The sequence below is a fragment of the Seriola dumerili genome, unplaced genomic scaffold (assembly GCF_002260705.1).
Source record: "Seriola dumerili isolate Sdu_G_001 unplaced genomic scaffold, Sdu_1.0 BDQW01000086.1, whole genome shotgun sequence".
In the NCBI taxonomy this organism is placed as follows: domain Eukaryota; kingdom Metazoa; phylum Chordata; class Actinopteri; order Carangiformes; family Carangidae; genus Seriola; species Seriola dumerili.
This window is the reverse complement of record NW_019174341.1, coordinates 991,710-1,006,823: the sequence shown is the minus strand read 5'-3', so window position 1 is coordinate 1,006,823 and position 15,114 is coordinate 991,710. Positions and strand designations below refer to the sequence as shown.

At 42.3% G+C, this 15,114-nt stretch overlaps 1 protein-coding gene across 2 annotated transcripts; it reads left to right on the top strand.

The window, feature by feature from the left end:
- Positions 1 to 158: 158 nt before the first annotated feature.
- ap4m1 (adaptor related protein complex 4 mu 1 subunit) lies at positions 159 to 14,752 on the top strand. 2 transcript variants are annotated; one of them, XM_022744740.1, is made up of 16 exons: positions 159 to 447; positions 1,393 to 1,451; positions 1,959 to 2,044; positions 2,183 to 2,289; positions 2,648 to 2,744; positions 3,218 to 3,328; positions 3,911 to 3,988; positions 4,345 to 4,407; positions 4,561 to 4,627; positions 4,790 to 4,843; positions 6,477 to 6,583; positions 6,998 to 7,089; positions 10,656 to 10,700; positions 12,233 to 12,283; positions 13,460 to 13,577; positions 14,264 to 14,752. In XM_022744740.1, exons 2-16 carry the CDS (start codon positions 1,394 to 1,396, stop codon positions 14,453 to 14,455), a joined length of 1,326 nt encoding a protein of 441 aa, XP_022600461.1. In that variant the 5' UTR covers positions 159 to 447; position 1,393; the 3' UTR covers positions 14,456 to 14,752. The 2 variants fall into 2 exon arrangements, with proteins under 2 accessions (XP_022600461.1, XP_022600460.1); XM_022744739.1 differs by having other exon boundaries at positions 1,390 to 1,451.
- The last annotated feature ends 362 nt before the right edge of the window (positions 14,753 to 15,114 follow it).

Sequence of the window (15,114 nt, the reverse complement as noted above, 5' to 3'; positions counted from 1 at the left end):
TTGTACTTAATCAAAAATACAGTATAATTATCCAAAAGTATATACATATATTTACATATTTAAATTTTGCTTCATTAACTATATGTAACTTCACCGCCCGGACATCAGGTGGCGCTGTGCTGGTAACCGCCACCTGCGACCCGGTTTGTAAACACCGGTCTGTCAGTTGAGAGCCAGGCAGCTTGCCGAAATAACACACGATTATCTTGTGTTTCAGTTGATATTTTAATAGTTCAGTTAACTATTTTATCTATACAACTTTCTCCGCGTTGACCAGTTTATCACGGACATCCCTCATGTTAATTTTTAGAGGTTTAAATACGCTGCGATAGCTAACTTTAGCCAGGCTACCGTTAGCAGCAGGCTAAATGACTTTCACTGCCATTTATGGATTATAAGATAACATTTAAACTGATTTACCACTGTTTTACTGCAGGCCTACTGCGGGTAAGTAATGCAGTTACTGAAGCATAAAGCTATTCAAGTAAGTGCCACATGCTCACAGTTAAAATCCAAACTCGTTTACAACTGTAGTCCATTTAAGATACTTCAACCATAGATGCATGTTAAAACATTATTAAGAATATATCTGACTCTTATGGAACTTAGATAAATCAGACTTTACTACTGATAATTGGCTTTCTAAAAACCTACTTTTATTCCTTGGCTTTTGATCCAGCATGAGACGGCATTTGTTTGATTGCTTTTACTGTTTTTTTATTTGCTATTTTATCGTTGTTTTTTTTATGTTTTTTATGTTTTTATTTTATTACAGTATGTACAGCACTTTGTATCAGCTTTGGCTGTATTTAAAGTGCTCTATAAATAAAGTTGAGTTGAGTTTAATTAAATGTAATTTCTGGACTTGTTGGTTCACTTTCCACTCTCTGTCCTCATCTCCTGTGGAACATTTTAGTGATGACTGGGGTGTCAATAAAAAGCAAACTGAGTAGTGTAGTACATGTATTTAAAATGTTCCTGTGTTTCATGAGGATGTTGAAAAAGACTGAGGTCATCATTACACTAAGCAGTTTTGTTTACGCAGTAGCTCGCCTAAAATTGGCAGAATATTGAGTGGAGTTTGGTGGCAGCTTTTCTCCAAAAGAGAAAATGTTGGCTGGTTTTAGCTGCCTGCTGGTCACACATAGTGAAGCAGCACATGGAAGATAATTTAAAATAAAGTAAATGAAATGGAACATACAGGACTTTATCAACTGTCACCAGCAGGGGGAGCACCTGTATCATAGTTATTTCTCAGCCGGCTGGATTGAAGAGCAAAAACTAAAAAAACCTGGTGTTTAAAAACTAGAAAATAAAAAGATCTTGAGTTACAGTTGGTAAATTTCTGTCTCTGTCCCTCAATCCTGTCTCTTCTCTGTATGTCTCCAGCAGGATGATCTCTCAGGTCTTCATCTTGTCCTCGAAGGGCGACCACCTCATCTATAAAGACTGTATCCTCACCTTCTTGTCCCAAAGCTAAAAACACCTGAGGCCAAACACAAACACTTGCATTTGTTTCCATCCCCTGATCAGTACTTTTCTAATGCAGCCGTGAGGTTAAAGCCTGTTAATCAATCACCTGAGCAAATTTAATATGTTGTTTGTTATTGAAGGGAAAGAAGTAAATTCAACTCCTGCAACTTCAACAGATGTTTAAAATGAGCCTTTTTTCAGATGTTACTTTTTATTTCATCAAATGGAAAATTATGTTTTATTCACTTGTTTTCTTTTTAAAAATATAAATATAATTTTCCCAGAGGGGATGAGACTTTGTCACGCAGCTGAATGGGAAGTTACAGCAGTGCACAGTGAACAGCTGGTCCCATTATCACGCTGACAAACAGACGGGGAAACTCCATTTACATCTCTGTTTAGATGACGTTTGTTTATGCAGCCGTGATGCTGAAAACAGATTAATTACTAATGAAGCAGCCTGTGTTTCTTAACCTGACCACAAGTCCGCGGAGAGGCAGGAAGTGATGTTGTCAACATTTTCTACGAGAAGGTCACGGCGCTGACGGGAGACCAGCCTCCGGTTGTCATGGTAACGATGTGTGTCAGTGTGTGTTAAGATGTTGTCAATCAATCAGACTTTATTTTTACAGCAGCTTTTGAAATAGATCGTGTGTGTTCGATCTTGTGACGCAGATGGAGATTTATTTCTGTGTTCTCTTTTCTGCAGAGTCACAAAGACCTTCACTTCGTCCACGTCAGACAGGGAGGACTCTACTGGGTCGCCACGACAACGGCTGACTCCTCTCCCTTCACCGTCATCGAGTTCCTCAACAGGTGTGTGTCTACAGAAATAATCATTACACCTTCACACCATCGTACACACTCAGTCCTCACAGGTTAACACAACTCGCTCTTTAATTTTACAAACATTGGTCTGACGGTTAACGAGCAGCGGCGCTTACATCATGACTTCACCACGTCCATGAAACAAAGAGGCGACACGAGATCACAAACACCAGCAAAGATCATGTTTCATGTTTGATCGACTGAAGAAGTTTTTCTTTTCACATACACTGGTTTGAACTGTTTACACTCATTCAAGGATTTGCTGTGAACCGGGAGGAACGAGGTCATCTGTTGAGACGTGTGTGTGTGTGTGTGTGTGTGTGTGTGTGTGTGTGTGTGTGTGCAGGTTAACAGCTCTGGTTAAAGATTACTGTGGCAGCCTGTCAGAGAGGTCGGTGCAGATGAACTTTGCCCTCATCTACGAGCTGCTGGATGAGGTTGTGGTGAGTCCCCCACCCCCCCACCCCCCTCCCCAGCTGCTCAGGGTGGGCTCAGTTGTTTTGATAAATGAGACTCTGGTAAAATTCAAAAACCAAAAATCACATTTAAACAAACGTGGCACCAGAAAGTTTCAGGGCTGCGCTCGGAAAGTCTTTTGTTCTTCTGAAGGTTCAAACGAGTGAGATGATCCTTAGTCTCTCTCTCTCTCTCTCTCTCTCTCACTCTCTCTCTCTCTCTCTCTCTCTCTCTCTCTCTCTCTCCACCTTCACTCTCTCTCTCTCACTCTCTCTCTCTCACTCTCTCCCTCTCTCTCTCTCACTCTCTCTCGCTCTCTCTCTCTGTCTCTCTCACTCTCTCTCTCTCGCTCTCTCTCTCGCTCTCTCTCTCGCTCTCTCTCTCTCTGTCTCTCTCTCGCTCTCTCTCTCTCGCTCTCTCGCTCTCTCTCTCGCTCTCTCTCTCGCTCTCTCTCTCTCAGGACTATGGTTACATCCAGACGACGTCCTCTGACGTCCTGAAGAACTTCATCCAGACTGAGGCCGTCTCCTCCAGACCCTTCAGCCTGTTTGACCTCAGCAACGTCGGCTTGGTGCGTTCACACCTGTGACACCTGATGAGAGGTCAGAGGTCACAGGTTTGATCGGCTGAACTGGGAAAGTGCTTGAGTTCAACACTGCAAATCAAACCTTTGACCAAACATGTTGTTTCTGTCTTTACAAGAAGAAAAACATTTAATTCTTATAAACGTTTCATTCTGTAACACTTTAAGTCCCTTTATTCAACATTTACAGTCAGAATATTTATATGGTTTATAATATGTTTTATATATGAGTTAAGTAATATTATAATGTAATATATAATATTACATTATAATATTACATATATTACAGGAGAAATTAGTACAAACAATGATTATTGTTCATTTATTATTAACTGTTATTATCAACGATCTATCTATTTAAATTTTTACAATATTTAAAAAATCCTTATGTGTGAACAACATTATACTTTTATACTGATATAAATTAATTTAATTTAATTTATTTATTTATTTACTTAAATGTATTTACTGTTATTTACTGATACATGTAGAAAACAATGTAAACCCCTCAGTGGATTTATCTGAATGTGTTTAATGGAGGTTTTCACCCTGATGCTGTTTCTGTTGCAGTTCGGAGCAGAGACTCAGCAGAGTAAAGTGGCTCCCAGCTCTGCAGCCACCAGACCCATCCAGTCCAGCAGAGAGCAGGTAAACCACATCCCATCAGTGTCCCGAGGAAGCCGAACACGACGACACACTAACGACACACTAACGACACACTAACGACACACTAACGACACACTAACGACAGAGACGCTGATCTTCTCTCTCTCAGTTCATTTTTAAAATAAAAGTGGGAGGAAAGTCCTGAAACCTGCAGCATCGTTACTCCGTCTGAGTTCTGTTCGTTCACATGAAACAAACTGTGATCATGAGGGACAGACCTCACACTTTCTGTGTGTGTGTGTGTGTGTGTGTGTGTGTGTGTGTGTGTGTGTGTGTGTGTGTGTGTGTGTGTGTGTGTGTGTGTGTGTGTGTGTGTGTGTGTGTGAGTGTTTTTCCAGGGAGGAAAGAGTGAGATATTTGTGGACGTGATTGAGAGGATGTCGGTCGTCATCGGCTCCAACGTGAGTGACATCAGTCACTGTCTGAGAGACTGAAGTGATTTCTTACAGGTTTTGAATCTGATTATGTCACTGATGTTCACAGGTAAACAGGTAAACTGGTAAACTGGTAAACAGGTAAACTGGTCTGATGATTAAACTCTGTCTGTGCTGCAGGGAGTTCTGATGAAGGCCGACGTGGAGGGAGAGATCAGAGTCAAGTGCTACATGCCCACCTGCTCAGGTGAGTTTTAGAAACAGAGGTCAACCCTGTATTATTATTGTAATAATAACAACAATTATAAAAATAATTATTGTTGTTATCAGGGCGAAAGTGTTGGAGTGTGTCATTACCTGTTAGTTCACGTCTCTGACTCCAGGTCTCTCACATGTTCTCACTCACCAGAGATGAGGATCGGTCTGAATGAGGAGTTCAGCATCGGAAAGTCACAGCTCAGAGGTGAAACACACACACACACACACACACACACACACACACACACACACACACACATAACTGCTCATTAAGCTGTTGTTTAAACTGATCACATCTGATCCTTCCTCCGTCACATGAGGTAAGAGGCGAGAAAGGAGGCGGTTTAATGAAGAGCTCAGCCAATTAACTGCCCGGTCTGTTTAATCCTCTGATGTATGTTCTCACAGATACAGCCCTGTGGAAAAGTTCGGATGCTTTCAAAGACAATAGCATTCTTATTTTTTTAAATATCAGTTATTGTTTCATGACAGCAGCTGCCTGTTGGTTTAAGATCCTGCTCCTCACCTGATCTGAGATCTGATCCTCTGTCGTCCCGCTGCAGTCTGAGCTTCACCAACACATCTTCCTTTTACACTTTGTTCTCACCTCCTTCTCAGAGACGTGATCCACGTCTGTTTACTCCATGCTGCATTAATGCACATGAAGAACGCAGAGCGCTGCTTCCTGTAAACACTCCGACCGGCCGCTTGTGTCATAGTCACGTCTGCCTTTAAAGAAAAACACGATCTGACATTTTTCCTGCTCAGTTCAAATCTGGGTCACGATTATTTAACAGCCACGTTTTCCACATGTTTCTGTATTAGTATTTAAAGTGACCTGCTCTGTGCTTCCACTGCTGGAACATGAAGATCTGAAGAGAGCGAGAGACGGAAAATCACATGCGGTTACATTCAAATTCAAGCATTCATTTTCTTCACGTCTGTCCTGTTTGACGTCGTTTGTCACCAAAATTATTTAAAAAACGTAATTTTCCAGATTAAGTTTTGATTAGATCTGAGGATGGAGCTTTGATTGAAAACTTTCTGAAAGATAGAAACAAAGAGGAAACTGTTCCCTCGGTCTCTGCATGAAATCAAAGCGAGAACGTCGCAGTCTGCGGTCGGCACCTAAACCCTGAGACCAGCGGGACTCCCCCAGTGTTTCATTCACTAAAAAGTCACTCTAATTTAAAGTTTTATCCAGAATTATTAAAAAAAAGAGTAAAATCAGAGTTAGAAAAGTGTGAGAAATGCTGATTTGTGTGGTCAGGTTGTGTTGACTCTGTCCAGCTGGTCACATGGTTCCTGTCCTCTGCTGCGTAAACACAGATCAACATTAATCCTGTTGAGTTTATTAAAAGCAGGTGGACTTCATTTCCTCCAGCGTTTCATTTCCTGCGCTTGTTTTTCAGTTTTCTGTGACAGTTTAGTCTCTTCACTGACAAACTGTCGCCTTCATCTTTATTCTGGTCTTTATTTGTTTCTTTATCAAGTTGTTTCAGGTTGAAGTGAAACGTCTCATTACACTTGACCTTCTGCACACGCTCTGTTCATGAACATGTTGGATAATGGCTGCTGGTTTTATTACCTTTACAACATTATTTTTAAATGTTGAACAGCTCTGATTCTTATACAACTGTCACCTTAATTTTCCCAGCATGCATTGTTCCTGGGTTTGTTGTGGAGTTGAACAGGGTTTCCATTTCACCAAACAAACCCTGAAACCGTTTGGAACGGGTTCAGGATGAGTCCGTGCAGGACGAGGCCTCACTTTGTGTCAGCTGGCGGACTCGGTCTCTGATCGCGGTTTCTGATCAGCTGTGGTTTTGTGTTGCCAGGTTACGGGGCTGCCGTTCGAGTGGACGAGTGCAGCTTCCACCAGGCGGTCCGACTGGACGAGTTCGACAGCCTCCGGATCCTCAGGCTGTGTCCGAGCCAGGGAGAGGTGACCTCACTCCCTCGCTCTGTTTGTTTGCTTCTGTTTTTACCTCTCTCTGAAACAACAAGAACAAACTTCACGGCCGTCATGAAAGTGGATGTGTTGTTGGGAACCCGCCTGTTGTCCTGCAGTGGAGCTTAAATCTCACTGATTCCTGCCTTAAAGGAGAATATCGCACGTTTTAAAATGACTCGCACAAATAAACATGATCCATCAGCTTCAGGTTGATTTCCATTTGTCTCATTTCCTTTGAGTGAAGACGGACAGTTTGTTTCACCACCTGAACCCTGAAGCTACATTTCTTTAACCACACTGCTGCGGATGTAAACACCTTGTTTTATTTGTCAGCACCTGCTCAAACTGACTCGGTGCTCTCTCTTCTTCTCTCTCCTCCTCTGTCCTCGTTTCCTCCTCTTGCAGCAAACAGTGATGCAGTACCAGCTGAGTGACGATCTGCCTTCAGCTCCTCCTTTCCGTCTCTTCCCGACCATCGAGAGAGACAACGGCGGCAGGTAAAGACCTCCAACGCACCCACCCGGAAAGACAGCCTCTCTGTTTCCACGCAGTCGTTCTTCAGCAGAAAGAAAAACTGTGTTTTAAAAGTAAAACAGTGAAGGTGAAGTTTTGTCGTGAGCTCCTGTGAACACACCGTCTGTAACTTCTGCCTCTCAATCAAAACAATAACAAAAGACGCCGTTTGGTGACGTCGTGATGTAGCGTGGGATCATGGGAGTTGTTGTCTTCACCAATATTGTTGTCAGCTCTTCCTGGTTTGGATTCCTTCAGTGTCAGTGGGTCAGAGGTGTCGTCCTCCAACCAAGGTGTAAAAGGTGTTTCTTATAAATACGACTTAACCCGTTAAGACCTGAGTCTCCTTCTGCTCTGTTTGAAACAACCTGAGGGTTTTCTGAAAAACTTCATTCACTGAAACCTTCATTTCTCAGCCTCTGGATCATGAACATGAAATAAAAACCATCTGATTGTAAATTGTACATGGCTGGAAAAACAAGCACATTTGTCAGTTCAGTTAAATTCTTTGATTTACAGTAAAAGCCAAAGGTTTATTCTCTCAGATGGTTTTTATTTCTCCATCTGCGTCAGAGACTGAGACATGAAGGTTTTAGTGACAGCGTTGCATCAGGTGAATCTTTACCTGAAGCTAGCTCCTCCTCCTCTGACACATCTCAGTCTTGACTAAGTGGTTAGCAGGTTAGCAGGTTTAAGTCAGTGTCTGAATCTTCTAAGTTGTAGTTTTTATCCAGCTGTAATCTGCTTCAACACCGTCTGAACCGTGACTTTAAAAACTTTCTTCAGGCTAAAAACCACTGGAAAAACAACAGAAACACATTTCCCATGATGCATTGCAACTTCCTGACGCAAATTTCAGTGAATCACAACACAATTCCGTGGTCACACATCTTAAAAACAACAAAACCATAAACCACACTTGTCCGTCTCATCCAGTTTTATTGGGACAAAACAGTAAAAAGTCCATTTTGACACATGATGTCATCAACAGGCGACCAATGAAAAGCTCCCACGATTAAAATCACAGATTTCTCTGGTTGTTTTTTGACGTTTTAATGAGGAGAAGTTTCAGATTTAAAACGTTTATTACAACTTACAACATCTGGAGCTGTAATACTCAGCCTGTGGATCAAATCCGTTTTCTTTGCAACGTGTCAAAACATTTTGCATCCACATTTCCACAGATCTACTGTCGGTAACAACTGGAAACACAAGGCTTGTGTGAATCTCAATAAACTTGAAGCTGTTATATAAATATAATCATTGATTTGCATCTGAAACACAAATAGACACGAGGTGCTGATAAAAACATGGTCCAACAACAGGTCACTGTTTACTGAGGCACATAACTTCTTCAGCCACAGGAGCTGATGTCATTCTGTCAGCGCTCACAAGCTAATGAACCCTAAAACAACAAGTTTATAAACCTGTTTGGTGCAAATCTAAAGAAATCACTTGAAGTAAAATGAAACTGGTTGTTTTCCTTTGAGGAAAGAAATCAGATTTTCACAAATTAAACTGTGTCCGTGGATTAAAAGTGACTCAATGAGGCGACACTGAGGCCTAGAAGCTAAAGCAGGACAGACACAGAGTCGTTTTGAAGCTCAGAGTGAGCTGCTCGTTGTTGCTGTCATGGCGGTGTCTGACTCCGCCCCCAACTACCAGCTAGTTCAAAAATAGACAAAGAAGAGGGGCGTGTGTGGAGTAGTCAATAACTGTGGCAAGCATTGGCAATGTGGTTCCCATTAGCATCATTAGCACAGCTGGATGTCTGGGCGCCTTGCGCAAAGGCTAACTCAAGGCTAATTCAAATGCTGGCTATTTAGCCAGTCAATGAGCTAAGCTAACAAGCCAGGTATGGAGAGCTCAGACACCAATACCTGCTAACGAGAGCTAACGTAAATAAAATGACACTAGAATCTCACTCACCTTTAAAAATAGGAGCACGGACTTCCTCACGTTCTGTTCGTCAGTTAAACAACAACAAGGCGAATTATCTGTCTGAGGAAATTAGCTCTAGAGACCAAAACAGTTTTTGTACCAGGCTGTAAACATGTTGATCTCTGCTGTAAAGTTGGACATTTTAACATGGGAGTCTATGGGGACTGACTCACTGTTGGAGCCAGACTCTAGTGGTCGTTAGAGGAACTGCAGCTGCTGGTTCTTCATGTTTTAAAGCTCGGTCACAACTCTGGATTTCTAGCTGGTCTTGTTTCAGTTCAGGTTCCCTGACGCCTGCTGTGTGAACATCCATTACAACCTGTAGTGAGTTTGTTTTAATATTCCTGCAGAGGTATTTTACATGCTGCTGCTGCTGCTAAAGCTACTGGCCGCAGAACAAACAGCGTGTTGTCTGCAGCTTCTTACTCTCCAGCCACAGCAGATTTGCACTCGCTGCCTCTCAGTGTTTTCGTCAACACTGTTGACAAAACAGTGTCTGCACAGCTTTAGAAATGTCCCATATAAACCTCTGTGTCCTCTGTCTGAACCTCTGAAGCGTGTCATCCGCCTGTCTGCCCACACATTCCAGTTAAAGGCAGAAATCACACAAAAAAGGGTGATTTAAGGATAAATCTGTCTTAAAACAACACGCCCCAGCACACATGTAAAATATGAGACACTGAACTTCATCCTTGTGTGTCCACTGTGTTTCCCAGCTTTGTTTTCTCTAGGATTTTTACTAAAAACAGAAGAAGTTTGTGTAACACAGACTTGTATATAGAACAGAGATTAATACAGTATCTGAAGCCACGGGTGGTTTAACTTCGTCTGAGACACTGTGTGGATTGTAAACACAACACATTTACATGATCTCCAACAAGGAGAGGATGTTTACAGCAGACAGGAGGCGTGACTCTCTGAGGAGAAGTTATATAAGTTGTAGGATAACAGTGAAAGAACGAGAGCTCACAACAAAACACCTCACTGGCCTGAACTGTTGATGCGTCGCTACATAGCTAACGTTAGCATTAGCAGCTGTTTACTCACCAGTCTAGAAGAAACGTTGTCAGCTGTCTCCAGAGGAGAGCAACGTTAACTCTTGTCTCTATGACTGAAGTTAGCATGCTAACCAGCTAGCTGCGGCCCGTCTCGTCTCATCACTTTCCGATGGCGACTCACTTTAGCTTCCAGTCTGCCGTGGTCGAAGGTCACAGCGACCTGACAAAACTCGAATGTTTTTAAGGATTAAATGAGGTGATGACATTTTATATCCAAAAGGTCAAAGGTCAACTTTGCTGTGACATCATAATGTTCTGTAAAAACACTTCTGGTCATTATTAAATGCTGTCACTCAGGAAGGAGAGTTTGGCCCTATATTTCCTGTTACTTTGCCGGTTGGCGGAGGGATACAGCTGCGAGGAGGTCATTCTAGTTCATGTTGAGCTTTAACCCAGTTGCTCAGATCCACTGAAACCACAGTGTTCGTGCTGTGTTCAGGTGACACTGTGGCTCCAGCGAAACATCTGTTACCACGAGAATATTAGTGTTTTAGTTTCATTATGAATCAGTTCAAAGGGTTTTAATTAAAGGTCAAACGTTCTGTCTGCAGGCTGCTGATGTACATGAAGCTGCGCTGTGATCTGCCACCAAAGAGGTCAGTGTCTGTTTCTTCATCATCATCATCAGAAATAGATGCAGGGTTTGAAAGAAGAAAAGACACTGAGGAAAGGCGCTATCCTGTGGCATCATGGGAAATGTAGGATCCAGCGTTTTCATACCTTTGTGCTGTCTGTCTCGCCCTCGATATCTCAGAAACACCTTCAGGGAATTTCTTCAAATTTAGCACAAACTTTCACGTGGACTCAAGGATGAACTCACTTGATTTGGGTGGTCAAAGGTCAAAGGTCACCTCACAAAACTCAAATGTTTTTAAGGATAAAATGAAGTGATGACATTTTATATGCAAAAGTTCAAAGGTCAGCTTCACTGTGACATCATAATGTTCTGTAAAAACACCTCTGGTCGTCATGACAGCTCCATGTCAACGATAAGTAATTCGTTTTTGAGCCGTTTTGTTTTGTTGAAAGTAAAAGACGAAGCCACAGTACGGAGGGAAATCAGTCTGTTTAACAAGCTTATGTAATGTTTAATATGTAAATGTGTGATCTGTAAAGTAACTACAGCTGGCAGGTAAATGTAGGGCAGTAAAAAGAAGAATATGTCTGACTGACACGTGGAGGTAGAAAGTAAAACCAAACAGAAATATTCGAGTAAAGTTTGTTTTCTGGTTTCCTTCGACACTGACGTCACTTTTCTACAACAGATGTTACGGCCGCACTGAGGGAAACAATCTGAAATTCAAGAATGAAGTCAAAATATTATGAGAATAAAGTTGTAATTTTAGGTTTGTGTTGTTTTAGAGGGTCTGATTTTATTTGGTTTGATTGGTTGATGGTAATATTCCTGGAAATTATGTTTTTCTCTCAAAATTTTACATGAATTCTTGTAATATTATGACTTTATTCTCATTAAAATTACATCTTTATTTTCATAATATTATGACTTTTTTCTTAAAATATTATGATTTTACGACTTGTTCTCATAAATCTTTTGACTTGATTCTTATAATATGACTTTTTTCTCAAACTAATGTTTTTTCTCATAAAGTTGTGACTTTATTCTCCAAACTTTAAATTTCTTTTTTTCCTCACTGTTCTCCTAATAGTCCCTCGTACTTTTTGGTTTTAGAAAATTGAAATGAACATTTTTCGCTGTTTTCTGACATTTTATAAAATACAAAAATAAACAGGTGGCTCCTTCGTGGTCCAACGTATCCCAAGATTCATTGCGCTTCGGTAAAGAAAGCAAACAACACAGGCAGAGAGCCTGAGGATTACACTGTTAAATGTTTCAGCTCAGTTCAACAGCTAACGGTACAAGTGTAAAAACATGTTAAAACGTGTTTTCAAGGTTGCTAGGCAACAAAAAAGGAAAACCAGACCATCTCATTTCTGTCCGGCCTCCTCTGAAGGATTCGCTCTGTGACACAGCTGAAGCACTCGAGTGAATGTACTCTGTCATATCCCAGCTGATCTGTCAGTGACATAATGTTAATAACCATATGGAGGATTAGTGGATGATGATGATGATGATGATGATGATGATGTCATTGATTTGTTTTTGCAGCGCTGCGATCAATGTGTGTGCCACCGTCCCCGTCCCTAAAGGCTCCGTGAGGTGAGACGCTCCCATTCAAATGTACCTGCTCACCTGGACCTGCTGTTTGTTATTGAAATCAGTCTGTATGTAAAAACTGGTGTGTGTGTGTGTGTGTGTGTGTGTGCGTGTGCGTGTGTGTGCGTGTGTGTGTGCGTGTGTGTGCGCATGTATGTGTGTGTGTGTGTGTGTGTGTGTGTGTGTGTGAGAGAGAGAGAGAGCTCCACGTCTCTGAGGAGTGTCTTGTTGTGATTGTTTTTAAATGGGAAACAACATGAACAGCGTCTGAAGCGTGGAGATGGAGAGAGGGAAGCTCGACTCATTTGTTATTTAAAGCCATGGAAATGATTGATCGGGGCGGGGGGGGGGGGCACTCAGCCGTCAGCGTCAGAGTTAAAAAGCTCTCAGCCCTCGATGGCGGGTCGTTACAGACTCACGTTGAGCAGGAAGAAAATGTTCATTATAAGTTCAAATGTTCATATTTTGCATAAGACCTGAAGGAAAATCTCACATTTGGTTTAATGGTGCAGCCATGAAACCATAAATTCATGGATTTGAATATGTCACATCAGCAGGATGATACAGAACACACAGTGTGTTCAGGAAGTATCCGCACCCCGTCGCTTTCATTTTAAATAGATTTCATTTCCATTTTTTCCATCAGACAAAGTGAAAACATCATTTCACACATTTTGTTTTTGCAAATTTATTATAAATTCAGACCTTCAGTCCAGGACTGTGTAGAAGCAGCAGCTACAGGTTCCAGTCAGACCGGTCTGTGGTGCTGGTCCGGATCAGTCTCATGTTAGTAGTGGACCAGTCAGACCACCAGAGTCCTGAATCCAAACCCTCTGGTCCCAGTTCATCTCTGTGGTGGAGACTGACGGCGTCACATCAGCTGAAAGCTCTCGACAGGATTATCTATCAAATCTGTGTGTGTGTGTGTGTGTGTGTGTGTGTGTTCATCTCTGAAAGTGTTTCTGCCTCAGTGCTCCACCCACATCTGTAACACCACTACTGCAGGAACATCTGGACCCCGGTGACCTCTGACCTCCTCAGGCCTCACCTGTAGTGTCTTTACACTGCTGATGGGTGTGAAGTTGAATGTTTCTGTGTGTGTGTGTGTGTGTGTGTGTGTGTGTGTGCGCGCGTGTGTGCTGAACAGCTGAGCTGAACCGGTGTGTGTTGTGGCTTCAGTTTGTCGCAGGAGCTCAGCAGTCCGGATCAGAGCGCCGAGCTGAAGCCACAGAGCAGAGCCGTCGTCTGGCAGATACCTCGTTTCCCCGGAGGAACTCAGCTCTCTGCTCTGTTCAAGGTAAACACACACACACACACACACACACACACAGCTGCACACTAAATGAATGTGTATGAGTGTAGACAGACCCGTCCTGCAGGCGCTTCAGGTTCACAACTTTTTATCTCTCGTGTGCATCAGCCTCAATGTTTTAAATGATGTTAAAGGTCTCCTCCAGTGTAAAGGTCTGTGTCCATGTGTAGTGTGATTATAGATCAGCTCTAGCTTCTATATTAATACTGTGAAAGTATCAAAGCCTCAGTCCACAGAGAAATGCACACAGCCTGTATTCAGAAACTGAGCCTTAAAACCAGCCGTCAGGACTTCTGGAACTTTGTGATGTCACAACGAAGCAGTCACCAAGCCCCGCCCACCTGGACCCACCATCCAAACCTTGCAGGATTTGGTTTCTCTGAGTGTTTTTTTACTTGAAATCTGCTTTATTTTTATTGGATCACTCAGAAAACAGTCAGCCAATCAGAAGAGAGGCTCAGAGCCTCTCTCACCATCTTTCATCCATGTGTGATATTTAGATTTTGGACATTTCATGGAAGAAATGAAAAATGAGTTTAAATAAAGTTAAAATACAAAAGCAGATGTTTGAGTGTCACAGACGAGCAGCTGTTCATTCTACTGAGAAACAGACAAACTCATAATAACCACTGTCTAACGATTCCCTTCCCCCTCCCTCCTCCTGTTGCCAGCTGGAGGTCCCGGGCCTCAGCTCCGCCTCCATGTTGGAGGTCGGTCCGGTTGGTCTGAGCTTCGAGCTGCCGAAGATCACCGCCACGGGGCTGCAGGTCCGCTTCCTCCGCCTGTCGCCCATTCAGCCTGGGCCGTCGCAGCGCTGGGTCCGATACGTCACCCACTCCGACTCCTACACCATCCGGATTTAACCCCTTCATCTCTGATCACCGCCTCAAATGACGAATGTGTCTCATCAGGAGGAAACGATTCGTGGGACACAGGAAGTGAACTGCATGAGAGGAATCAAATAAAAGAAATAATGTCATTTTTTTCCTTTCAGAATAATTAATGTGTCAGTCGTTTTAATATCTGTTGTATTTTAAGTTTTTTACAACTGGACTTGAATTAAAGTCAAACCAACACTTCCTGATTCCCCCTCTCAGCTCTGAGCTCATTGGTTCCTACTGAAGATGTAAATCTGTGAAACACCAAACAAAGTTTCATTTAAAAACAAAGTCAGTCACTACATCTGTGTGTGTGTGTGTGTGTGTGTGTGTGTGTGTGTGTGTGTGTGTGTGTGTGTGTGTGTGTGTGTGTGTGTGTGTGTGTGTGTGTGTGTTTCAATGCGTGTTGTTCAGAGACGTTCAGAGAAGAAAAAAATATAATATTATTGTAATCTTATAGAGTTTGGGTGACCTGTTGTTTCACCTCTGACTGTCATCATGTCATGAATGTATTTAAACATCTTGTAAATAAACGTCGTCACATTTCCTCTCTGTATTCAAGGTTTCCTGTTTTTCCTCAGGTTGTTTTTCTGTTTTAAAAAACTGATCTTGAATATTTATCGGCACAAACGAACCTTCAGCTC